The sequence below is a fragment of the Acinonyx jubatus genome, chromosome A1, assembly GCF_027475565.1.
Source record: "Acinonyx jubatus isolate Ajub_Pintada_27869175 chromosome A1, VMU_Ajub_asm_v1.0, whole genome shotgun sequence".
Lineage (NCBI taxonomy): Eukaryota > Metazoa > Chordata > Mammalia > Carnivora > Felidae > Acinonyx > Acinonyx jubatus.
In genome coordinates this window covers 134,138,603-134,166,424 of record NC_069380.1, presented here as the reverse complement: position 1 = coordinate 134,166,424, position 27,822 = coordinate 134,138,603, and the positions used below count along the sequence as shown (strand labels likewise).

General features: G+C 37.9%; 1 protein-coding gene across 2 annotated transcripts; it reads right to left on the bottom strand.

Annotated features, from left to right (window-relative positions):
* Positions 1-1,371: 1,371 nt before the first annotated feature.
* On the bottom strand, positions 1,372-27,446 carry CENPH (centromere protein H). Of its 2 annotated transcripts, none has more exons than XM_015074558.3 (9): positions 27,199-27,446; positions 16,313-16,368; positions 11,488-11,536; positions 10,797-10,871; positions 8,934-8,990; positions 6,396-6,459; positions 6,002-6,053; positions 4,051-4,214; positions 1,372-2,524 (listed from the first exon to the last, which is right to left on the bottom strand). In XM_015074558.3, the coding sequence occupies exons 1-9, from the start codon at positions 27,324-27,326 to the stop codon at positions 2,429-2,431; spliced, it is 741 nt and encodes a 246-aa protein (XP_014930044.1). In that variant the 5' UTR covers positions 27,327-27,446; the 3' UTR covers positions 1,372-2,428. The 2 variants fall into 2 exon arrangements, with proteins under 2 accessions (XP_014930044.1, XP_053079633.1); XM_053223658.1 differs by lacking the exon at positions 27,199-27,446 and adding an exon at positions 20,964-21,172.
* Positions 27,447-27,822: the final 376 nt, after the last annotated feature.

The window sequence follows — 27,822 nt, the reverse complement described above, 5'->3', positions numbered from 1 at the left end:
GTGGGAGTATACTTTCCTGTCTCAGTGATGTCTGGCATGGTGAAGAGAGCCTTGGTGGAAATACCGTACACTTCTAAGTAGAAACTTTAAATGTGCTTCTGCAATTTTGCTTGGTCACATAAACCATGGAATGTTTCATATAGTGAATGCTCCTCATGTCATCTAGCTATCAAACTATGGACCTAAGAGCGTTATCAATGTTTGTTACAATTCAGCACTTCAGGAAAAACTGACTAATGAAATTTCTCTCTCAGAGTTGGACTTTGGAAGGGAACACACAGGATAATAAAATCCCAGGAAAATACAGAAAGTTTTTCAGATGATGATAAGTCTTTGTATCAGGAAGGCATTTTCCAGAATAATGCTTTTCCATAAGAAAAATATAACTTGAGCCAAAATCGTCACTTAGCCAACTAAGCCACCCAGGTGCCTCAATTAGAGTTTTCAAAAAATGGAATGGGGGTCACCTGGGTAGCTCAGTGGCTTGAGAGTCTGATTCTTGATTTCAGCCTGGGCCATGATCTTGTGGTTTGTGAGTTCCAGCCCTGCATCAGGCTCCATGCTGACATTGCAGAGCCTGCTTGGATTCTCTTTCTCTCTGCCCACTCTTTAAAAAAAAACAAAAGGAATGAGATGCTAATGCAAGAGGCCAAGTTCTATTTTTTAGAAGTTTATTTACATGTTTTTTAGTAATCTTTACAACTAATGTGGGGCTTTAACTCAGGACCCCAAGACCAAGAGCTGCATGCTCTACTAAGAGCCAGCCAGGTGCCCCAGCAAGTTTTACTTTTTAATAATACAAAGTAACATTTGCTCTTTTTATTATTTAACTTATAAAAGTAATGCATGATATAGAAATACAAAATTTAAAAAGTCACAATTGGGGGATGCCTGGGTGGCTCTGTCGGTTGAGCATTCAACTTTGACCTAGGTCATGATCTCATGGCTCGTGAATTCGAGCCCCACATTGGAATCTGTGCTGACAGCTCAGAGCCTGGAACCTTCTTCAGATTCTGTGTCTGTCTCTCTCTCTCTCTGCCCCACCCCCACTCATTCTCTCTCTCATAAATAAACATTAAAACAAAACAAAACAAAACAGTCACACTTGGGGCTCCCAGGTGGCTCAGTAGTTTGAGCATCTGATTTTGGCTCACGTCATGATCTCACCATTTGTAGAATCAAGTCCCATGTTAGGCTCCATGCTGATACCGAGGAGCCTGCTTAGGGTTCTCTCTCTCCCTCTCTTTCTCTGCCCCTCCCCTGCTTGCTTCTCTCTCTAAATAAATAAATGAACGGTTTTTTGTTTTGTTTTGTTTTGTTTTATAAAAAGTCACAATTACTCTACAACAACCACAACAGTTACACTCTGGATATTTTTTTGTTTTATTTTTCAAGGTTGAGGTGCTTTATTTGCATCTCTATTTAAAGATGTTGATGGGGTGTCGGGGACTTGGGGAGATGTTGGTCACAGGGCACAAACATGCAGTTAGAAGATGGGTAAGTTTTTGGAAATCTGACACACAGCATTAGTGGGTGGTTATAGTGGTTACAATTAACAATACTCTATTATATACTTCAAAGTTGCTAAGAGACTAGATCTTAAATGTTCTCACCACAGAAAAAAGAAATAATTATGTAACACGATGAAGATGTTAGCTAATGCCATGGTGGTCAAATCAGCCCCCTGTACACCTTCAACTTACACAATGTTTTGTCAATTTTATCTGTGTATGAAAAAAAAAAGAGAGAGAGAAAAAAGAATCTGTGGGGAGATACATATAAAATGAGATTTATCTGAATAAAATACAACTTAGAGTTGGAAAAAAACCCAAGAAGTGGATATCATTTTCTAATATTTCTAATATTTTAGTTGACTAACAGATGCAGAGAAGTATTCCAAATGATGGTGGTCGGGAGGATGGGCTAAATGGGTGATGAGTATTAAAGTGGACACTTGTGATGAACATTGGATGTTGTATGTAAATGATAAATCACTAAATTTTACTCCTGAAATTAATATTACACTGTGTGTTAACAAACTAGAATTTAAATAAAAACTTGAAACTACAGAAAGAAAGAAAGAAAGAAAGAAAGAAAGAAAGAAAGAAAGAAAGAAAGAAAGAAAGAAATTCCAAATGACAGTTGGGATTGCCAGGAATGTTGTAAAAAAATGTCTACATTCAGTGGAAAGCTAGATTAGATGTCTTTTGGGAGGGAACTTTGCAAGACTAAAATCTTCAGATTCTTTTGGAGTATGCCAGTCACTTTAATTATCATATTTAAAACAATAGATTCCGTATTATAATGTTAAGTTACAAAAAATTTGCAGTATTAGAATAGTTCCAAAAACACTAAAAAAAATTACTTGAAATATGCTATTTAAATGATATATAAAAGATGGAAACAAAAAATAATAAAACAGAAATTCTTATTTGATCATGGTGAGATTCTTCTCAAGCTGTAGAACAATTTCCTTAAAGGCAGAATCCTCTGCCCAGTTGGCTTTACTTCCTAAAATGAGGTTCTGTAATTAAAAAAAAAAAGAAGAAAATTTTACATTAAATTTTTAAGTACTTTTGAAAATTTAACAAGCTTTTTAAAAATCTGCTTTCAACGATGTTTTGAAATATTTACCAAACTAGGTGTCAGCATTTACTCTATGAAAAAAATACATTCTTGTATATTAATTTCCACTTTAAGTAAGACTTCGGCCTTGATCCCCATAATGCTAAGGAATATTTACAATGTTTATAACAAATTTTTCTGCTTCATCAGTTTTGTGGATAGTTTTTACCTGCTAAGGAGTTTTACAATGGTATTCTAGATTAAAGGAAAAAGACTACAGCTCCAATTCAGAGTCATTTTGCACTTCTACAGTGAAAAATAGCTTAAGCATAAACTGTTATGCCCTATTTATTATTTTAAACTATGGCTCAGTGATAGCAAGTTACTAATTGAAATCCTGTTAAAACAGATTTTAGAATATAAATGTTATATTGTTTTGTACAAAATTATAAAATTTGGTCTATCTATACTATTTTCTTGCTCTTGGGCTAGTGTTTATAAATCCAATTAAATTACAAAGGCAAGTGGAAGTAAGCATTCAAATAGAAGTAAACCCATTAGGGGCAGGAGCTCCTAACGTAGCCACAACTATGTTCTGCTTAACAAAGCAATGATTTCATTAAATAAGACTTAATTAAGAGTATATGAATAAAACTTAAGAAAAGCAAAATAACAGAAGACTCAATGTAGTAGGAAGGAACATGTACCCCCCAAAATTAAAATAATCCTGTCCTTATAATGCAATCCTCCACTTGAGGATAGCCTAGGGGACTTCCTTAACTCCTAATCAAGTAACCCACTGTTACTAAAACGTAGGTTTAAGACCGGAGGACAAATTTCTTATGCTCAGATACAAGAACTCATATTCTACAAGGATATGCTTTAAACATAATAAGCATTTGCTTTGACACATAATAGGCAGTTAATAAAGGAACACATAAAATTTAAGAGGTGAAAAAAGTTTTTAATAGGTGACATGATAATAACTACCAACACTTATTGAGAATTTAGTTTGGCCAGACATTATACTAAACAGATTAACATGAATTATCGTCTTCAGTTTTCACAACCTCTCTTTCTAAACAGGGAAACTGATGTTTAAAAAACCTTAAATTATTTGTTCAAGGTCCAGAACTATTAAGCTGCAGTCAGTATCGTAATTCTAGATTCCCATCACCCCCATCCATGTTTTCCCCATTCTCCCTAGTTCAAGTCTAATGGTCTCCACCATTATACCATTCTGCCTTCACGGAGCTGCTAAAATCATTCCACTTGTAAGTGCCTAATATTAAACATAATAAAAAAATCAAAGCCTTAAGTATTAAATACACATAAATTCCAAATATATGTAAGCAGACTAGTATATAGTATTAAATTCATGATTTTTTCAGGGTCAAAGACTAACTGAAAGCAAATCTGAAAATAAGAGAAACAATCATTTTTAAAAAGTTCTTTACCTCCTTTCCTAATTTATATAAATGTTACCTGGAACACATGTTGAATCACTGTAGTAACTTGTATCTCCGTCTGTAGGTTTTGTTGTACGGTCTTTATCTTGTCTGAATTTTCCATAATGGCCAAATCATCTTTCTGTTTGTTCTTTTCAGTCTGTATTTCTAAAAGCTTACTTTCTGAAGCTTGTTTTAATTCTATTAGGTTAAAAATAAAAACAAAAAAACACTACATATTAACAACTACAAACAAGAATCCTGAAAAACTGTGAAGCAGAACAGTTCCTGTCTATTTCAGTCAAGAGAAAATATGTAATAAGCATCATTTTAGGGTGCAGTTCCATTTTGATCTGAAAATGACTTTTGTGCTACAAAATACCAATATTTTAATTTTACACTTAGCAATGTCCTCCATGAAATGTTCACAGTATGTATGTATGACAACGATGGCTGTCTACATATATTTGAAGGGGCATCAAGTTAAGTGGACTTCTACTGGGCTGCCAAAAGAATAGACAGAGATATACATAAGGAAATATTTTTGCCTCCTTTATTTACATAAATGACATAGCAACAAGATAAATTTTCACCGAAAAGATTCTCTTCTCCAGAGATAAAAATATCAGCAACCTTTTAGTGTAGTTCCTGAAATGTTCTAAGAATTAAACGATTTGAAAACATAAATGAGTGTGTCCCAGGAGCTTGGTTCCTTGACATTAATGGATCAAAAGTAGGTTGGGATCAATGGAAAAAACATTAAACATCCAAAGGATGATTAGATCAGATGACCAAGACTACTTCTGACCCTGAGATAACTTACAAACAGGCAAATTTGTGTGATGTTTAAAAATAAATTATGCCTATACTATTAAGTGAAAAAGGCAGTTTACAACATAGAATAAAATGAGGCCAACTTTGATAAGAAATAAGCACTGAAGATGATTATCTCTTGATCGTTTACTTTTCCTAAGTATACTTTTCTGTTTCTAAATTCTGAAAATGTGTATTACTTTTGAAATAAACATTTCAATAACTTTAATACAAAAAGCCATCTCATTCATGTTCATTAAGTTAAAAAGCTGTAGAATCATATGTATCAACCAATCATTTAAAATAATGTATATGTATATTAAAAAATTATGTACATATTAATATGTTTATATGAGCAGGGAAAAATGCTGGAATGATATATGCTCAACTGTGGTCACATAGGAAGGAGGTTATGAATTTCACACTATACTTTTCTGTATCATTTTTTTTTTCCCCTGAGAATGTATTAATTTTGTGATTTAATGGTCTAAAAAAAAAAATCAAGCTAAATACACTTTAATACTACTTTTATTTATTTATTTTTTAAGTTTATTTCAATTTATTTATTTTGAGAGATACGGTGTGAAGTAGGTGGAGGGAGGGAGGGAGGGAGGGAGGGAGGGAGGGAGGGAGGGAGAGAGAGAGAGAGAGAGAGAGAGAGAGAGAATCCCAAGAAGGCTCTGTACTGTCAGTACAGAGCCCGAGACAGGGATTGAACTCATGAAACTGTGAGATCATGACCAAGAGTCAGATGCTTAACCAACTGAGCCACCCAGATGCCCCTGACTACTACTTTTAAAAATGCCATGTGTAGGGGCACCTGAGTGGCTCAATTGGTTGAGCATCCAACTTCAGGGCAGGTCATGGTCTCAAGGTTCCTGAGTTCGAGCCCCATGTCGAGTTCCACATGGACAGATCAGAGCCTGGAGCCTGCTTTGGATTCTCTGACTCCATCTCTTTTCTGCCCCTCTCTCCTGGACTTGCATACACTCTCTCTTTCTCAAAAGTAAACTAAAAATTTTTTTTAAAAATGCCATGTGTAAAATTATGAGAAAATTTGAAAGCTAAGAAATTTCTCAATGGCTGAGATAACTGGCCTTATCAATCTCCATAGTAAGTGAAAATGTTTTCTACAAGAAAACAAAACGAAAGCCAAAACAAACTGTTCTACATACGTAATCTCTTCTTTCTAACATCAAGCAGTTTTTCCTCCAAATCCCAAGATTCCTGTTAGAAATAAAGATTAAGGCACATTACCTAAGAACAAACCTGTAACACTTACATCATTGAATTTTATCTGTTAGTTCTCCTTTTCCAAACCTCTGTCTAGCTCTCGATCCCTTTATTTCCATACAGAAAAGAGACAAAGGACAGTAGCTTAAATTACAAGTAGATAATTAGCCACAATGTCAGAAATAACTGAGTTATGAAAAAGAGGAAACTTAAGGACTGTGAATTCCAATCATACCAGTAACCTCTGGGAAATCCTATATAACGATACACAATACAGTTCCCAGCATCAGGTTACTGAAATCATAAGAATGTGTAAAGAGCCCAAAGTGCAGTTACCTGCTGTGACTTCATGATTAATTTGTTTAGCTTTAATATGTGTTTCATGTTATCCATGAGCACACTGAAAAGGAATAAAAAATGACTTGTTAACCTTAATTAAAAATAAAAAAATCTCATTAATGAACACACATCGATTACTATCTATTTCCTTTCATGAAATTTACTGTATACTTTAATAGAAAGTCATCATTTAACAAAATAAACCTGGAAAAGTTTGATGTAAACTAAATTTGTATTTAAAATTAAAGATGCAGGGGCGCCTGGGTGGCTCAGTTGGGTCAGGTGTCCAACTCTTGATTTTGGCTCAGGTCATGATCCCATAGTTCATGGGTTTGAGCCCCATGTCGGGTTCCATGCTGGGTTTGGAGCCTGCTTGGGATTTTCTCCCTCCCTCCCTCCCTCTCTCTCTCTACCCCTCTGTCCCTCCTCCTCCCAGGGCCTCCCTAGCCGTCCCCGCCCCCCTCCCCCCTCCCCCCCCTCCCGCAGCAACCCCCCACTGCTCACTCTCTCTCAAAATAAACTAAAAAAAATTACAGATGCAAAAAAAATAATAAAAACAATAAAATTAGAGATGCATTTCCCTAGAAAAATCTGTAATCACAGACAAAAAAATATTAAATTTAAGCATGTATGAATGTTTCTAAAAATCTATTTTAGAGAAAAAGCCCTAATAACTTGCTAATAAGCTGCTTTAAAATAAATACATTTTATTTTTTAGAGCAGTTTTAGGCTGATAGCAAAACTGAAGGAAGGGACCCATTTGCCCCTGCAATGACACAAGCACAGCCTCCTTGACGATCAACATCCCCCAGGATAAAGATCTGTTCATCACAAATGAATCTACATTTAACACATCATTATCATCCAAAGCACAGTTTACATTATGGTTCACTCTTGGTACTATACATTCTATGGATTTGACAAATGTACAAAGACATGTATCTATCATTATAGCATCAACAAGAATAATTTCACTAAATAAGCTGTGTTTTTACCCTCATGTCTTCAACAAAAACCTGTGTTAGGCACCAGGAATGTAAAGCAGAATAAAACACAGAGAGGAAAAAAATCTGTTGAAAGAGATAAATCAATCCACAACTATAGCACAGTGCCATTACAACCAGCAATAAATATGAACTGCTGAGAGTTAAGCACAGAGTACAACAAGGGAAACCCTGGAATCTTAAAGGACATGAAATAATTACCTAGATCAACTAGTTTGGTATGGCTGGAGCCAAAGGGTGTAATATAAGACTGGGTAAGAACAATGGTTCTTATACTTCAAAGTGCCACAGTCCTTTGTGGATCACCAGATCACCCCCACCACCCTCATTTATCTTCAGAGACTGAGTCAAAAGGTTTGGAATGGGACCAGGAATGTGATCTCTGTGATAATACTAATTGTTCTGATAAAAAGCCAGGCATTTGAGAACACTGCAGAAGGAGTTTGTTAAGGAGGCTGAAAATGGGAATCTTTGCAGAGACCTGGGAAAGCTAAGCTCATTTTCTACTAATTATAGCTATACTGGTTTGTAAACTTCAAAACATGCTAAAGGCACTATCACAGCCTACTTGGTCTTTCTGTCCTCTTTGGGTGTCAATATGTCCTGTACCTCTTTAACTCAAGAATGTTTAAAGCTATCCTTTCAAGGAGGGCCTAAATTCAGATTTTAGGATTTATGGAATCCTGGAGTTAAAGGGAATATGGGAGAATGCATTACCAGTCTGAACTAAGACACCCAAAAAGGGGAAGTGCTCAAATACATCCAGCATTTTTATGGTGCTAATGGTAGGGGATCTTTTATCACAAGATTTTTAGAACAGGTAAGGCCTCTAAGACCAGACACATAGGACAAGATCATAGAGAACCTTGACCGGACCGCCAGAGTTTTTATTTTATATTCCTTCGCAAATACTTTAACACATACAAACTCATTTCTGCCAATGAAAAATGAGGCATATAATTCCTATCTCATCGGGTTACTGGATTAAATGACATGAACACTGTTCCTGTTTTACAGTAAACACTGAACAAAAATAAACTTTCAAAACCTTCCTTCAAATTTTCAGATTTTCTGGCTAAAAATCTCCATTGCTTCTTAGGGCTGCAATACAAACAAAATATTGGCAGGACTATAAAAAGTATAATGCTGAAGAGGGTGCACAAAACTTCCATCACTTTTCTTATTCCTCAGATATAGGTGGTTGGCATTGATGGTAAATTAAAAAAATGTCCACAAAACTGGGGTGCCTAGGTGGCTCAGTCAGTTAAGCAACCAACTTCAGCTCAGGTCATCGTTTGTGAGTTCGAGCCCCACATTGGGCTGTCTGCTGTCAGCATAGACCCCGAGTTGGATCCTCTGCCTCCCTCTCTCTCTGCACCATGCCCCTCCTGCTCATGCTGTCGCTCTCTTTCTCTCCTTCAAAAATAAATAAAATCATTAAAAATTTTTTTTTCCACAAAAATAAAGTCATTATGCCAATGTCCCTTATTATTCTCATCCTTAACAAATCCAGAAGAAAAAACAAACGTACCTAGTCTGGGGGTTAATTTTCTCCAGGTTTTTTTTAAGTGCAGCCGAAAGTTGCATCCTATAATGCAAGGGAAAAAAGCTTGCATTATAAAACATGGATAACATTTGTGGTACATTGAAAAGAAAAAAATTAAATATTACAAGTTAAAGATTGATTTCCTTTAAATGTAACCTAAACCAAAGTAGTTTTTAAAACACTACTGTAAGGGAAATACTTTGACAAGTAAGTTACAGAAGTGAAAATGACAAGATGGCTAGGGCTGTGCACTACTATGCTGAGGGGCTGATGACACTTGAAATCAGCCTGAGGTTTGCTCTCCCAGCCATTCACCTTGGCGAAGCGCCAGCAGGAAGCATTAAGCATTAACATACTACAGAGATTAGCACAGGCCTGAAATGGAGAAAGGGAATATAAAGCCATACTTGAATGTAAACTTTAAAATACACCTATATACAAACAAACTCCATAAATTATTTTTAAATTCAAACAGTTAATAAATAAATAATGAAAATGCAATCAACTTAGCAATATTTAGGTCATTTCCGCACGTATGTCACACAAAAAAATTTAACTCATTAAAATAAGATCTCTTACTAGTTCTGAAGTCATCTTGAAAAATATGATCTAGGGCACATGGCTGGCTCAGTGGGCAGAGTATGCACTCTTGAATTGGGGTCATGAATACAAGTCCCATGTAGGGCAGAGAGCTTACTTAAAATTAACTAATTAATTTAAAAAAAATATATATATATATATATTATCTATACAATGAGCCAGCTTGAGAAGAGGGAAAAATGTTCACTGCTGGAAATGATTAAGAGGACTTTAACTATTTTTCAATTAAATGTATAAGAAATTCATCTGGGAAGGCCACAAATCTAAGGAAACAATTTAAAGTCATTCATTTAAGTGGAATTATTAATTCAGATCACAAATCTATAAGAAAGCTTATTTACCTTATTCATAGCTATATACCAACACCTACTATAAAGCTTAAGACATAGTAAGCACTCAAATATTTGTTGAATGAATTTTAAAACATGAATGAATGAATGAATGAATGAATGAATGAATGAATGAATTTTCATATAGGCAAACCTATATGAAAAATATACTTAGGAGCGCCTGGGTGGCTTGGGTAAGCATCCAACTCTTGATTTTTGGCTCAGGTCATGATCTCACAGTTTGTGAATTTCAGCCCCACTTCAGGCTCTGTGCTGTCAGAGGCGCTGCTTGGGATTCTCAGTCTATTCTCTGCCCTACCCCACTCATGTTCTTTCTCTCAAAAAAATAAACATTAAGGGGCATCTGGGTGGCGCAGTCGGTTGAGCGTCCGACTTCAGCCAGGTCACGATCTCGCGGTCCGGGAGTTCAAGCCCTGCGTCAAGCTCTGGGCTGATAGCTCAGAGCCTGGAGCCTGTTTCCGATTCTGTGTCTCCCTCTCTCTCTGCCCCTCCCCCGTTCATGCTCTGTCTCTCTCTGTCCCAAAAATAAATAAACGTTGAAAAAAAAATTATATATATTTATTTATTTAAACTTGATGACAATTCTTTTACTTGACTAACAGTTAACCGCAGTAATGGAATCTAATAATCCTTTGAAACATTGAATGGGATTTAAGCTCACCCTTCTACTTCCTTGTCTGATATTTCCTTATTAACTGAATCTTATATAAATACTTCTAATGAAGGTATTAATGAATGATGTTAACTTTTCTCTCAGGGCTCAAAATTTCTGTGACCATTATCTGATGATCATTTCACTTGATTAATCATTTAGACTAGTTAAAATATTAACTCTACCTCAAATCATACCGATTTTGCATTCAGTTCACGATGTTTATACCAAAAATTTAATAATTACCTGTGTAATGCAAGCCTTTTTATTTCAAAAGCAGTTTTCACCTCTTCAATTTCATTTTCCAGGTCTTCAATTTTACTATCAAAGAAGCATGAACAAAAGAATTTCAGCAATATAAAAAAAAATTCCCCATTAGAATAAATATATAAAGCAAGCCTTTTAAAAAGTAAAATGACTTTCTCTTGATAAAAATATTCTACAGACCCCCACATTGATGCATTTATAGATTTGATAAACAGATACCTCTGAGATACTTTACTAATTATGTTGTAAAGGGGGAATGCCAAAAGTGCTAATGGGATCACTAATGTAACGTAAGAACATACCGTATATCAACAACTTCTCAGTACATGCATGAAAAATTACTCGGAAAAATAAAGAAAAGGAAAAAGAAGACAATGGTGTAAGATGGGTAATAGTATCAAATCTTAGTAAAAAACAAAATTGAAGGGCACCTGGGTAGCTCCGTCGGTTAAGCCTCCAACTCTTGGTTTCAGCTCAGGTCCTGATCTCACAGGTTGCAGGATCCAGTCCCACATCAGGCTCCATGCTGACAGCATGGAGCCTGAGTGGAATTCTCTCTCTCTCCCTTTCACTCTCTCTGCCCCTCCCCTGCTTGCACTCTCCCTCTCTCTCAAAATAAATAAATAAAAATTAAAAAAACACACAGACACAATTTAAAAATATGACATACGCTTCAATTTGCTTATCTTGCATGATTTGTTCTGGAGTTTTTTCTTCACCTACAAATAAATAATTTTTTGAAGTTAGTAACAGTTTAGAAGAGTGCTGTCCAGGGACATCTGGTGGTTCAGTTGGTTAAGCATCTGACTCTTGATTTAGGCTCAATTCACGATCCCAGGGTCTGGGATCAAACCCTGCATTGAGCTCCATCCACCTTGAGCATGGAGGCTGCTTGGGATTTTCTCTCTCTCTGCCCCACTCCTCTGCTTGCATTCTCTCTAAACAAATGAACAAACAAAAAGATTCTCTCTCTCTCCCTCTGCCCCTCTCCCTTCTTCTTCTTCAAAAAAAGTGCTGTCCAACAGAAATATAATGGAAGCCAGAGACTCGAACCAAACATTTTTTTTTTAAAAGTAGGCTCCATGCTAAAATAGAACTACCATACAACTCACAGGTATTTATCCAAGGGATACCGGTATGCTGTTTCGAAGGGGCACATGCACCCTAATGTTTATAGCAGAGCTATCAACAATAGCCAAAGTATGGAAAGAGCCCAATGTCCATCGATGGATGAATGGATAAAGAAGATGTGGCATACATATATACATGTATATATACACATACATACAATGGAGTATTACTTGGCGATCAAAAAGAATGAAATCTTGACATTCTCAAGTAGGTGGATGGAACTAGAGGGTATTATACTGAAGAAATTAGTCAAAGAAAGAAAGAAAAATATCGTATGACTTCACTCATATAAGGATTTTAAGATACAAAACAGATGACCATAAGGGAAGGGAATCAAAAATAATAAAAAACAGGGAGGGGGACACAAACATAAGAGACTCTTAAATATGGAGAACAGAGGGTTACTGGAGGGGTTGTGGGAAGGGGGGATGGCTTAAATAGGTAAGGAGCATTAAAGAATCTACTCCTGAAATCATTGTTGCACTATATGCTAACTTGGATGTAAATTTAAAAAATAAATAAAAATTAAAAAAAAAAAAGTAGGCTCCACGCTGGGCATGGACTTGAACTCATGAACATGAAGCTTGAACTCATGACCCTGAGATCAGGACCTAATTTCAGATCAAGAGTCAGATGCTTAACTCACTGAGCCACCCAGGTGCCCCCCAAAAACTTATTCTTTTACCACCCTCCCAATTTCCCTAAATTTAATTTTAAATTTCTCATTTCCATGTTATAAATCAAGTAAAAATATTTCAGTATAACTTATTTAAACCCAATAGGTCTAAAATATTAGCATTTCAACATGTAATTAATTTAAAATTACTAATGAAATATTTTACAATTTTTTTTCTGTATTTTATATTTATAGCTCCTCCCAAGGACTAATCACATTTCAAGTGCTCAATAGTCACATGGACTAGCGGTTACCATATGGAAGAGGCCGGTTTTAGAATAATGGAGAAAAAAAAGGAGTAAAATATTAACATGAGCAATGCAATATCAAAAAAATCATCTCTATGTCTATCTGTTAGCAACAAACAACTAGAAATTAAAAGATAAAATTACGTAGCAAAATTTTTTTCAAAAACATGAAATATTTAAGGATAAATTTAACAAAATATGTACATGAGCTGTACAATGAACACTTTAAAATAATGAAAAGATACATTATGTATAGGTATTAGAAGAATCAATACGGCTAATACAATTTCCCCAGTATGATCTATAGAGCCCAATCAAATCCCAAACAAAATTCTAATACTTTTTTTTTTTTCTGTAGAAATTGTTAAGCTGGGGATGCCTGGGTGGTTCGGTTGGTTAAGCATCTGACTCTTGGTTTTGGCTTGGTTCAGGAAGCATCAGGCTCTGCACTAACAGTTTGGAGTCTGCTTGGGCTTCTCTCTCTATCCCTGTCTCTGCCCCTCCCCAGCTCACAATCTCTCTTTTTCTTGCAAAACAAATAAACTTTAAAAAAAACAAAGAAAGAAAACAACAAGCTGATTTTAAAATGCATATAGAGGGGCGCCTGGGTGGCTCTGTCGGTTGAGCCTCCAACTTCAGCTCAGGTCATGATCTCATGGTTTGTGAGTTCAAGCCCCACGTCGGGCTCTGTGCTGACAGCTTGGAGCCTGGGGCCTGGAGCCTGCTTCGGATTCTGTGTCTACCTCTCTCTCTGCTCCTCCCCTGCTTGCACTCTGTCTCTCTCTCAAAAATAAATAAAAACAATTTAAAAAAAAATTTTTTTTTTAATGTTTATTTATTTCTGAGGCAGAGAGAGACAGAGCATGAGTGGGGGAGGGTCAGAGAGAGAGGGAGACACAGAATCCGAAGCAGGCTCCAGGCTCTGAGCCGGCAGCACAGAGCCCGATGCGGGGCCCGAACTCACAAACCGTGAGATCATGACCTGAGCCGAAGTCGGTCGCTTAACCGACGGAGCTACCCAGGCGCCCCAAAAACAATTTTTTTAAATGCATAGAGAAACACAAAGGACCTAGAATAGTCAAACCAATATTAATAAAGAAGAATAACACTAGAAGTCTTACAGTAGTGATATCAAGATTTACTATATAAAGCCACAGTAATGAAGATACTGTGGCATTATTGTAAGCATAGACAAATACCTCAAGGGAACAGAGAAAAGAAACCCAAAATAAACCTACACATAAATAACGGAGAAAGGAAAGTCTTTGAACAAACGGGGCTAGAAAAACTAGATTTCTGTAGGGGAAAAAAACAAAATGAATCTTGATTCTTAGCTCACACCATACAAAAAAAATTAACTCAAAAAGGACCACAGAACTGAATGTTAAATCTAAAACCCAAAGCCTCATAGAACAAAACAAAGGAGAAAATCTTTATGACCTTGGAGTGGTCACAGATTCTTATGACTTAAAATCATACACCACAAAAGACCAAATAACTTGATAAAAAGCACTGTATCAAATTAATGCCTTTGGTTCCTCAAAAGATAGTTAAAAAACAAGGCAAGCAACAAACTGGGAGAAAATACTTGCTAGTTATATACATAGATACAGTGATTCCTACATATAAATCTATATGTATAGGTAGATACATGAAAAGAAAACCTGCATTTATAAACAAAGAATGCAAATCCAATAACACTAATAATACAATTAAAGGGGGTGCCAGAGTGGCTCAGTCAGTTAAGTGTCTGACTCTGGCTCAGGTCATGACCTCGTGGTTCATAAGATCGAGCCTCATGTCCAGGCTCTGCGCTGACAATGCACAGCCTGTTTGGGATTCACTCTCCCTCTCTGCCTCTCCCCTGCTCGCACTCTCTCTCTCTCAAAATAAATAAACAAAAAATATATTTTTAGAAAGCTTGGAATATCAGACAGACAATACATGAGAACTACCTTCAGATCTATGGACCTATAAAACAAATTGAGCAGAGTCTGAAAAGTTCCTAAGTTCAATCATGTATTCAGGTGAAGTAAGATATCTATGTGGTCACTCAGGTTTTCCACATTCTTTTATTAGAGAGAGACAGAGAGAGCATGAGTAGCATAGAGAGAAAGCGGCAGAGAGAGAGGGGCAGAAAGAGAAACATAGAGAGATAAAGAGGGAGAATCCCAAATGGGCTCCGTGCTGATATCCCAATGCAGGGCTGGAACTCACAAAACTGTGAGATCATGATCTGAGCCGAAATCAAGAGTCAGCAGCTTAAATGACTGAGCCATCCAGGTGCCCCTTCAAAACTCTTGATTCAGGCCCTCTGGGTGTCTCAGCTGGTTAACCATCTGAACTTGGCTCAGGTCACAATCTTGTGGTTCGTGGGTTCGGGCCCCACATCAGGCTCAGTGCTGACAGTTCAGAGCCTGGAGCCTACTTCGGATTCTGTCTCCCTGGAGCCTACTTTCGGCCCATCCCCCTGCCTTCTCCAGCTCATGCTCTCTCTCTCTTTCAAAAATAAACAAACATTAAAAAAAAACAAAAAAACAAAACTCTTGATTCAACCTAAAGTATCAATTGGTTTTATTCCTTAAGCCCATTTCACAGAGAAAGAAAGATTTACCAAAACCTATCTTTGTAAGCCAAGGGCTTACAAATCAGGTGGCAAGAATGGTTAGTACTTCAGGAGAGCTAAACTATTATTTTAGTAATCTCTTGCTCCCTAAGACTTCTGGATTAATGGTTTTAAAAGATAACTTTAAATTTGTTCAATGTTGGGGCGCCTGGGTGGCTCAGTTGGTTAAGCGGCCGACTTCGGCTCAGGTCATGATCTCGCGGTCCGTGAGTTCGAGCCCTGCGTCGGTCTCTGTGCTGACAGACAGCTCAGAGCCTGGAGCCTGTTTCAGATTCTGTGTCTCCCTCTCTTTGACCCTCCCCCGTTCATGCTCTCTGTCTCAAAAATAAATAAACGTTAAAAAATAAAATAAAAAATAAATAAATTTGTTCAATGTTTAGAATTGAAAATTTGTCATTCATGTCTTTAAGCTGATCTCCCTTCTGCCTCTCATCTCTATATTCCAGTGTTTCTCAAAGTATAGATCTTAGATCACTTGCTTAACAATCATCTCATCTGCTAATTTAATCTCCAAGTTGTTGATGGTAGCAAGTTCTAGGACTCCTTCCCACAGGAATTTCCCAATTTTCTGATCAACAGAATTTAATTGTCCAGCATTGTTATTTACTTTTTAAAATCGATTTCCTGAACCCCTAACAAGTTCCCGAGGGCTGGGGCAAGCTTGTTTTTTGCCTTCTTACATAGTATACCACTATATTATGCTGCCACTCCTGTTCCTATAATAAATGACTTTTTGTAAAGTTGATATTCTTTTCTCTAGAATACTATTCATCATCAAGCTCACAAAATCTTATTTGAAAATGAAAATACTTACTCGCATCAAGCATTGACTTATATTCCAAGAGTTGCTGTTTAGTTTGTGCTCTCAGCCTAAAAAACAGATAAAGAGAAGAGAAAGTAATATGTGTGTGTATTTTTTTTTTAATTAAGTAAACTTTACTCCCAATATGGAGTTTGAACTCATGACCACTAGATCAAGAGTCACATGCTCTATTGACTGAGCTAGCCAGGTGCCCCAGATGGTCATATATTTACTGAGGTTTTATTCATTAATATAGGATAAACCAACTCATTTTTTTCCAGAAGTTTATGCATTTAATGAATATAAATAAACTCAGCAATAAGTCTTCTAGTTTTGCCTGATTTATTTAAAGTGGGCCTGAAGAGGGGCACCTGGATGGCTCAGTCAGTTAAGTGTCCAACTCTTGATCTCGGGGTCATGAGTTCAAACCCCATGTTGGGTTCCATGCTGGGCACGAAGCTTACTTAAGTAAAAAATAGGGGCACCTGGGTGGCTCAGTCAGTTAAACCTCAACTTGGGCTCAGGTCATGATCTCATAGCTCATGGGTTCGAGCCCTGCATTGGGCTCTGTGCTGACAGCTCAAAGCCTGGAGCATGTTTCAGATTCTGTGTCTCCTTCTCTCTCTGCCCATCCCCTGCTCACACTCTGTCTCTCTTTCTCTCTTTCAAAAATAAATAAATATTTTAAAAGTTTGTTAAAAATTAAAGAAAAAAGAAAAAGAAAAATATAATAAAGTGGGCACAAAGAGTTCTGGTTCAAGATGACAACACAGAAAAACTGAACTCGACTCCTCCACAGAACACACCAAATTACATCTATTTTTAAAAAAAAAATTTTAATATTTATTTTTGAGAGAGAAAGAGACAGACAGACAGAGCATAAATGGGGGAGGGGCAGAGAAAGGGAGACACGGAATGTGAAACAGGCTCCAGGCTCTGAGCTGTCAGCACAGAGCCCGACACGGGGCTCAAACTCACGAACTGTGAGATCATGACCTGAGCCGAAGTTGGACACTTAACTGACTAAGCCACCCAGGTGCCCCATCAAGTTACATCCATTAAATGCCCTATTCTTCTTGAAGAACTAAGGGCTGAGTGAACAGCTACTGAATAAACCAACAATAAAGAGAACAAAAAGACAGCAGGAAGAGAGATGGACACGTGCTACGATTTGGAAGAGAAACTAGCATACATAGCTCCAGCTCCAGCCGGCAAAAGTCACCAACCACACAGTCTGCACTGGGGACACCATACACAAGTGTACTCCTTCAAGTTTAGAAGTAGCTTATTTGCCTAATCCATAGAAACAAACACAAAAAGTCAAGCAAAATGGGGAAACAGAGGAATATGCTCCAAAAGGAAAAAGAACTCAATGAAACAAATAAACAATATGCCTGAAAAAGAATTTAAAGTAATGATCATAAAGATACTCACCAGGCTGGAGAAAAGAGTGGAAGAACCCAGTGAGATTTTCAATAAAGGCACAGAAAATACTAAAAGGAACCAATCAGAGTTGAAAAATGTAATAACTTAAATAAAAAGCACATTAGAGGCCATCAACAGATTAAAGGATGCAGAAGAATGTATCAGTGATCTGGAAGACACAGTGATGGAAAGCATGCAAACAGAACAGCTAAAAGAGAAAAGAAGTTTAGATGCACAGAGAATTCCAAACCAGATGAACCCAGGGAGGTCCAGACCATGACACATACTAATTAAAATATCAAAGGTTAAAGATAAAGAGAGGATGCCTGGGTGGCTCAGTCAGTTAAGTGTCCAACTCTTGATTTCAGCTCAAATCATGATCTCACAGCTCATGAGTTTGAGCCCCATGTCAGGTTCCGTGCTGACAGCGCAGAGCTTGCTTGAGATTCTCTTTCTCCCTCTCACTCTGCCCCTCCCCGTTCATGCTTTCTTTCTTTCTCTCTCTCTCTCTCAAAATAAATAAACATTTTTTAACAAGATAAAGAGAGAATTAAAAGCAGCAAGAGAAAAACAAAAAGTACCTATAAAGGAAAACCTATTAAGCTATCAGCTGATTTTTCAGCAAAAACTTTGCAGGCCAGAAACAAGTGGCATGACATATTCAAAGTACTGAAAAGAAAAAACTAACCTAAACTTGCAGGGTTATCATTAAGATTTGAAGGAGAGATAGGGTTTCCCAAAAAAGAAAAAATAAAGAAGTTATCACCACTAAACCAGTGTTACAAGAAATGTTACAGGGGCTTCCTTAAGTAGAAAAGAAATGGCCAAATAAGATATAAGAAAATGATACATGAAAAGATGTAAAATATGACAAGATATATATAAAATGTGGAAAACACAGTAAAAAGGGTAGAGAAGGGGAAAATATTTTTTCTTCCACAGTTTCCTGGTTTTTGTTTTTTTTATAGAATATGTTTGAACTTAAATGAACATCAAATTAATATGGACTGCTATTTATTTGGATGTTATATAGGAACCTCATGGTAGCCACAAACCCAAAATCTATGATAGATACACAAAAAATAAAGAGAAAGAAACCAAACACTACACTCACCGATTACAAAGAAAGAGAGCAAGAAAGGTCTTTTGCAGAAAAATTACAACCACACCAGAAAACACATTTTACAAATGGCAATAAGTAGGGACGCCTGGGTGGCTCAATCTGTTGAGCGCCCGACTGCGGCTCAGGTCATGATCTCGCAATTCGTGGATTCATGCCCCGCCTCGGGCTCTGTGCTGACAGCTTGGAGCCTGGAGCCTTCTTCGGATTTTGTGTCTCCTTCTCTCTCTGCCCCTCCCCTGCTTGCACTCTGCCCCCCTCCCTCTCTCTCCCTCAAAATAAACAAAAAAAAAATTTTTTTTAAATGGCAATAAGTACACACTTATCAACAACTACTTTCAATGCAAATGGCTTAAATGTTTCAATCAAAAGACAGAGAATGGCAGAATGGATTAAAAAGAAAACAAGATCTATCTATGTCCTGCCTTAAAAGAGACTCACCTCAGACCTAAAGATGTATATAGACTGAGAGTGAAGGGATGGCAAAACATTCACCATGAAAATGGAAGCCTCCCCTCACCCCAAAAGAACCTAGGTAGCAATACTTACATCAGACAAAATTGACTTGTTTTTTCTTCTTCAAAAAAGACTTTAAAGCAAAGACTCGGGGCACCTGGGTGGCTCAGTTGTTTGAATGCTCCATCTCTTGGCTTCAGCTCAGGTCATGACCTCACTGTTTGGTGGGTTTGAGCCCCACGTCAGGCTCTATGCTGATACTGCAGAGCCTGCTTGAGATTATTTCTCTCTCCCTCTCTCTGCCCCTTCCCTACTAACACTATCTTTCTCTTTTCTCTCAAATAAAAATAAACTTAAATACATTAAAGCAAAGACTGTAACAAGAGACAAAGAAGGGCATTACATAATCAGAAAGGAATCAATCCAACAAGAGGATATAACATTTTTAAGCATCTACAAACCCAACAATGGAGCACCTAAATACATAAAGAAATATTAACAGACACAACAAGAGAAATTGATGGTGATACAATAATGGTAGGGGGACTTTAACACTACACTTACATCAATGGATACATTATCCAAACAGAAAATCAATTAGGAGACAATGCCTTTGAATGACACGTTGGACCAGAGGGACTAAACAACATATATAGAAAATGCCATTCAAAAACAATAGAATACACATTCTTTTCAAGTGCACATGGGGTATACTCCAGAAGAGATCATAGATAAGGTCAAAAAACAAATCTCAATAAATTGAAGATTCAAATCATATGGTGCATCTTTTTTGACTACAATGGTATGAAACTAGAAATAAATCACAATACAAAAAAACTGGAAAAAATACAGACACGAAGACACTAAACAACATGATACTAAACAACCAGTAGGTCAGTGAAGCAATAAAAGAAAAAATAAAAAAAATATATGGAGACAAATGAAAATGAAAACACAATGGTCCAAATTCTTTGTGACACAGCAAAAACATTTCTAAGAGGGGAGTATACGGCAATACAGGCCAACCTCAAGAAACAAGAAAAGACTCAAATAAACAATCTAACCTTACACCTAAAAGGGACTACAAAAAGAACAAACAAAACCCAAGGTAAGTAGAAGAAAGGAAATACTACAGATCAGACCATAAATAAATGACATAGAGACTAAAGAAAAACTGAACAAAACAGAAAAGAGAAAATCATGAGACCAAGATCTTGTTCTTTGAAAAGATAAGCAAAATTGAACAACTCTTAGCCAGACTCATCAATAAAAAAAGAGAAAGACCCAAATAAATAATATCAGAATCAAGAAAAGTAACAATTGACACCATAGAAATACAAAGGATTATAAAAGTATACCATGAAAAATTATATGCCAACGAACTGAACAATCTATAAGAAACGACTAATGCCTAGAAACACACCATTTTCCAAAACTGAACAAGGAAGAAATTAAATAGTTTTAACAGACTAATTACAATAACAAAATTGAATTGCTAATCAAAAAACCACCAGACAGTAAAAGTCTAGGACTAGATTGAGATTCAAAGGTGAATTCTACCATACACTTAAAGAAGAGTTAATACCTATTCTCCTCAAACTATTCTAAGAAGATAGAAGTGATAGGAAAACTCTGAAATACATTCTACAAGGTCAGCATTACCCTGATACCAAAACAAGATAAAGACACCACACACACAGGGCGCCTGGGTGGCTGAGTTGGTTGGGCATCTAACTTCGTCTCAGGTCATGATCTCGCGGTTCATGGGTTCGAGCCCCACAAGGGGCGCTGTGCCGATGGCTTGGAGCCTGGAGCCTGCTTCGGATTCTGCGTCTCCCTCTCTCTCTGTCTCTCTGCCCCTCCACCGATTATGCTCTGTCTCTATTTCTCTCTCTCAAAAAAAAAAAAAAAAAAAAAAAATTTTAAAAAAGGACACCACACAAAAGAATTACAGGCTAATATATCCCTGATAAACACAGATGCAAAGATCCTCAACAAAATATTAGCAAACCACATACAACAATACATTAAAAATATCACTGGAGCGCCTGGGTGGCTCAGTCAGTTAAGCCTCCGACTTCAGCTCAGGTCATGATTTCATGGTCTGTGAGTTCGAGCCCCCCATTGGGCCCTGTACTGACAGCTCAGAGCCTGGATCCTGTTTCAGATTCTGTGTCTCCCTCTCTTTGACCCTCCCCCATTCATGCTCTCTCTCTGTCTCAAAAATAAATGTTAAAAAAAAAATTTTTTTTTAAAATATCATTCATGGGGGCACGTGGGTAGCTCAGTCAGTTAAGTTCATGGGTTCAAGCCTGGTGTTCAAGGCTGTGAGCACAGAGCCTACTTGGGATTCTGTCTCCCTCTCTCTTTGTTCCTCCCACATCCCTCCCTCTCTCTCTCTCTTTCTCTCAAAAATAAATTAAAAAAAAAAATCATTCACTGGGGCACCTGGGTGGCTCAGTTGATTAAGTGTCTGACTATTGGTTTTGGCTCAGGTCATATTTCATGGTCAGTGAATTCGAGCCCCACTTGGGATTCTGTCTCTCTCCCTCTCCCTCTCTCTCTCTCTGCCCCTCCTCCACTGACACACACACACTCTTTCTCTCTCAAAATAAATAAACATTTTTAAAAAATCATTCACCATGATCAGGTGGGATTTATTCTAGGGATGCAAGGGTAGTTCAATATTTGCCAATCAATAAATGTCATAGACATCTACAATACAAAGGATAAAAATCATATGATCATCTCAATAGAAGCAGGAAAATCATTTAACACAATTAAACATTCATTCATTATAAAAACTCCCAACAAATTAGAGTTAGAGGGAACATACCTCAACATAATAAAAGTCTTCCATGAAAAACCCACAGCTAATATCATACTCTATGGTGAAAAATGGAGAGCTTTCCTCTAAGGTAACAAGATGAGGATGTCCACTTTGACCCATCTTTATTCAACATAGTACTGGAAGTCCTCTCCATAGCAATCAGACAAGAAAAAGAAATGAGGCATCCATATCGGTAAGTATGTTAAACTGTCAGTATTAGCAGACAACAGGATACTATACATAGAAAACCCTGAAGATACAACCAAAACACCTACTGGAAGTAATAAATGAATTCAGTAAAGAGGCAGTATGTAAAATTAATACCCAGAAATCAGTAGCATTTCTATATACTAACAATGTCACAGAAAGAGATATTTTTAAAAAACAACACCATTTACAACTGCACCAAAAGGAATAAAATAACTAGGAATAAACTTGACCAAAGAGGTGAAAGACCTGTACTCTGAAAATTATAAAACACTGATGAAAGAAACTTGATGATGGCACAAACAAAGGTAAAGATAGTCCATGTTCATCTATTAAAAGAATATTGCCAAGGGGCGCCTGGATGGCACAGTCAGTTAAGCACCTGACTTCGACTCAGGTCATGATCTCAAGGTTCATGAGTTTGAGCCCTGCATGGGGCAGTCTGCTGTCAGCACAGAGTAGATCCTCTGTCCCACTCTCTCTTCCTGGCCCTCCCCCCGTGACATTATCTCTTTCTCAAAAATAAACATTAAAAAAACATTTTAAAATATTGTCAAAATGTCCATACCACTCAAAGCAATCTACAGATTCAATGCAATCCCTACCAAAATACCAACAGCATTTTTCATTAAACTAGAACAATTAATACTAAAATTTGTAGGGAACCATAGAAGACCTCAAATAGCCAAAACAAACCTGAGAAAGAAGAATGAACCTGGAGCTTTCACAATTCCAGATATCATGATATACGACAAAACTATAGAGATCAAAGCAGTATGGTGCTATCACAAAAATAGAGAAATAGATCAATGGAACAGAAGAGAGACCCCAGAAATAAACCCACATGTATATAGATAATTAATCTGTGACAAAGGAAGCAAGAATATACAATGGGGAAAAGACAGTCTTTTCAGTAAATGGTGCTGGGAAAACCAGACAGCTACATGCAAAATAAACTAGACTTCTTCCTAACAGCATACATAAAAATAAACTTGGGGCACATGGGTGGGTCAGTCAACTGAGTGTTGGATTCTTGACTTTGGCTCAGGTCATGATCTCAACAGTTCATGAGACTGAGCCCCACATTGGGCTCTGTGCTGACAGTGAGGAGCCTACTTGTGATTCTCTCTCTTCCCTTCTCTCTACCCCTCCTGCACGTGTGCAAGCAAGCATGCACTCTCTTTTTTCAAAATAAATAAATAAACATTTAAAAAAAATAAACTATTGGGATTACATCAAAATACAAAGTTTTGCATAGCAAAGGAAACCATCAAAAAAAAGAACAACCTACTTGAATGGAAAAAGATATTTGCAAATGATATATCTGATAAGGGGTTAATATCAAAAATATACAAAAAAGTTGCACAACTCAATACCAAAAACACGAACAATCTGATTAAGAAATGAGCAGGCGACCTGAATAGACATTTTTCCAAAGAAGACATACAGATGGCTAACAGACATGTGAAAAGATGCTCAAAATGACTAATCATCAGGGAAACAAATCATAACCACAATGAGATCACTCACATCTGTTAGAATGGCTAAAATAAAAGACAAGAAACAAGTGTTGGCGAGGACCCTCGTGTGCTGTTGGTGGGAATGTAAATTAGTACAGCCACTGTGGAAAACAGTATGGAAGTTCCCGGAAAAATTAAAAAATAGAAATACCACATGATGAGGGGGGCCTGGTGGCTCAATCTGTTAAGCATCTACCTCTTGATTTCAGCTCAGGTCATGATCTCATGGTCATGATTTCAAGTCCCACGTCAGGCTCTGTGCTGAGCATAGAGCCTGCTTAAGATTCTCTCCCTCCTCTCTCTCTGCCCCTCCCCTGCTCACACTCCCTCTCTCATAACTAACTAACTAACTAACTAACTAACTAACTAACTAACAAATGATCCAATAATTCCATTTGGTATTTAACCAAGGAACACAAAAACACTAACTCCAAAAGATATATGCAGTCCTCTGTTTACTGCAGCATTATTTACAATAACCAAGACATGGAATCAACCTAAATGTCCATCAGTAGATGAACAGATAAGGAAAATGTGTGTAGGTATATATATATACCTACACACACACAGTATTGAGTATTACACAGCCATAAAGTATGAGATCGTGCCATTTGAGACCAAAAAGGTATTATATTAAATGAAATAAGTCAGACTGAGAAAGATAAATACCATATAACTCCACACATAAATGCAATCTAAGGGAAAAAATGAATAAACAAAAATCAGAATCAACACTATAAATACAGAGAACTAATGGTTGCCAGAGAAGAGGAAGGTGGGTGGGGGTTGGGCAAAATGGGTGAAGGGGAGAGGGAGATACAGGCCTCCAGTTACAGAATGAGTATGTCCCGGGAATAAAAAGCAGAGCATGAGGAATACAGTTAATGATATCGTAATAGTGATATCATGGGACAGATGGTAGCTATACTCCTGGTGAACAGAGCATAATGTACAAACTTCAAATCAGTGAGTTGTACAACTGAAACTAATGCAACACTGTGTCAACGACACCGAAATCTTATGGGGTGCCTGGCTGGCTCAGGTGGTGGAGCATGGGACTCTTGATCTTGGGGTGGTGAGTTCAAGCCCCATGTTGGGTGTAGAGATTGTTTAAAACTAAAATCTTAAAAAATAAAAAAGTCCTCAGAATAAGACACAAAACACAAAATGGAATCCAGTGGGGAAACAGCATCTAAGAATAAAAGTTAGAAGTTTGACTTTTAAATTTATTCTTAATACGCCACACTGAAGAAATAAATATGGGCCACACAAACAAACAGATCAAAATGGTGAAAACTGCAAACACTGTAATGAGTTTAAAAACAGACTGTAACATTTTTAGGAGACAGAGAAAAATAACAAAGATACTACTCCTTGGATAGATAATTCATATAGTTTCTCAGTTGTCCTATGATTGTAGTTAATTCAAGATCATACATAAAATAAGTAGAAAAGCTATGGGTAAGATGCTAACTAGTTATTAAGTTATACTTAACAACATGTTTTACATTTACATGGTAGTTTCATAATTCTGAAACTGCTCTGTGACTTTGAGACCTACATAAGTAGCTAAGTAACATTAGACAGACTTCTAAATCTCCATGGTATAAGTTCCTTAAAGTTCCAAATGAAAAGAACGATTTCTCATAGGTTAAGAAGGTAGGCTAGCATTTTAAGACACTGTAGGAACAGTTTCCTTTTACCTGAGATACAAAAGGTGATCTCTTCTTTGTTGTTGTTGTTTTTTTAATTTCCTAACGTTTATTTATTTTTGAGAGAAGAGAGAGACAGAGCATGAGCGGGGGAGGGGCGGAGAGAGAGGGAGACACAGAATCCAAAGCAGGCTCCAGGCCCCGAGCTGTCAGCACAGAGCCCCACGCAGGGCTAGAACTCAGGAACCGGGAGAAGTGGGACACTTAACGGACTAAGCCACCCAGGTGCCCCTGATCTCTTCTTTTTTTAAGTTGATCAATTTTTGAGAGAGAGCGAGAGAGAGCAAGTAGGGAAGGGGCAGAGACAGAGAATCCCAAGCAGAATCCGGATTCAGGATTCGAACTCAGAACCATGAGATCATAACCCGAGCTGAAACCCCAAGAGTTAACCGACTGAGCCACCCAATCGCCCCAAAAGGCGATCTTTTATGTTTAATATTTTAGCATTTTATATTGTAGGTATGAAGGAATTTTTAAAGCGAGGTTGTGAGGCTTAGTAGCCAAGACCTTTCAAAGCAGTGGTAAATCTAAAATAGTTACAATGCTTTGGGGAGTTAAAGGAAAACAAAACAAAACAAAAAACTCTTGTTAGGGTTTAGAACAAATTTTTTTCTGTAGAGGTCAAACAACAAACATTTTAGTCTTTGTGATTCATAAGGTCCTTGCTGGAGCTACTCAACTCATACCCTGTAGCAGGAAAAGTTGTTCCAATAAACTCTTTCTTAAGGGCACTGAAATTAGAATTTTAAATAATTTTCACGTGTTTTAAATTTTCTTCCAGGAAATCTTTTTGTCCCACCTACTTAAAAACATAAACATTCTTTTTTTTTTTTTAATGTTTATTTTTGAGACAGAGCATAAACGGGGGAAGGGCAGAGAGAGAGGGAGACACAGAATCGGAAGCAGGCTCCAGGATCTGAGCTGTCAGCACAGAGCCCGATGCGGGGCTCGAACTCACGAACCGTGAGAGCATGACCTGAGTCGAAGTCGGACGCTTAACCGACTGAGCCACCCGGGCGCCCCAACATAAACATTATTCCTAGCTTGAGAGGCCACACCAGAACAGGCAGTAGAGTAGACTTGGCCCTGTGCCATTGTTTGCCCACCGGATTGATATCCTTTCTCATCACATCTTCCCGTAGCAACTGCTTGGTGGAAACGTATAAACATCAATCATCCTCTTGGTAGAGAAATATAACAAATGAGGCTTCTAGACTGAAAAGGGTCATAACCATAAAAACAAAGAGGAAAGACAACGTTTATTCAAGTAGCTGAGGCCTTAGATGCACCTCACTACGCGCTGGAAAATCGGGAGCCCAGGACGTGAGTGCACGAGAAAAGGAGAGGAAATTACAGCTCCGAAGGCCTTAAGGGCCCTGGTCTCTGTGCTAAACGCTTGCCTCTGAGTAGCTCATTTAACCCCCACTGCATCTCTACTAGGAAAGTGTAATCTCCCTCTGTTTCTAAGATTAAGAACAGTGCTTAAGGCGTTTAAATGAATGACTCGAGGACACTGCCACGAAGCGACCGAGTCAGAATTCGCAGCCTTAGGGGCTCTGAGAGCTAAGGATGGAGCTCTCCCCCACGACGCCCACTTGGATGCGGCCGAGCGAGCCAGAGGCAACAACCTGAGCAGTAGGGTTAGGCGATCCTCGGGACGTGCCTCCTGGGCGCCGGCGACCTGTGGTGGCCTGCCTTCCCCGCCTCCGGAGTCCGGGGACTCGGTGGCCGCTTGTTCCCTGGGTTGCATCTCCATTCTGACTGGCGCTGGGAGGTACGGCCTGGGACGGGAAGATGCAGCCTCAGAGGCCTATCTTCCCGCCACTAAATTGTCTCCCGGAAAGGGCCGGAGGACCGTCGATTCCCGTCCGGCCCCTTCCGCCCCACGGCTCCACCCCTTCCGTCCCGTCCCCTGGTTGCCGTGGTTACTTCTGTTTCTCTAGTCCTGGCTAGTATTTGCAACCATTACAGATCACTAATAAGAAAAGTTGAACTTTAAGCATCAGCTCTGTCGAGTGCTGGGCTAGGAGTTGGGCTACAGCCCTTTGGGACACACCCCGGCGCCCAGGAACAGGCTGGAAAACTCCGACATAAATGGTCGTTCATCCTTGGCTCTGGGACAGGAGATCTTCGAGACAGTTTTGTGGGGTTTTTTTGTGTGTGTATGTTTTTTGTTTTTTGGGGTTTTTTTTTAACCCATCTTGGTACTCCCTTAACATTCGCGGGCTTGGAAAGGGAAACACCGGAAGTTT

What these genes read in the sequence shown, in the direction of transcription:
- CENPH (XM_015074558.3), bottom strand. Translation starts at nt 27,326, where the DNA reads ATGGAGATGCAACCCAGGGAACAAGCGGCCACCGAGTCCCCGGACTCC. An exon ending in CAAGATAAGCAAATTGAAGC is followed by an intron (nt 10,872 to 11,487) that starts GTATGTCATATT and finishes CTTCTTTGATAG; the next exon opens with TAAAATTGAAGACCTGGAAA. An exon ending in TGATTCAACATGTGTTCCAG is followed by an intron (nt 2,525 to 4,050) that starts GTAACATTTATA and finishes TTTTAATTACAG; the next exon opens with AACCTCATTTTAGGAAGTAA.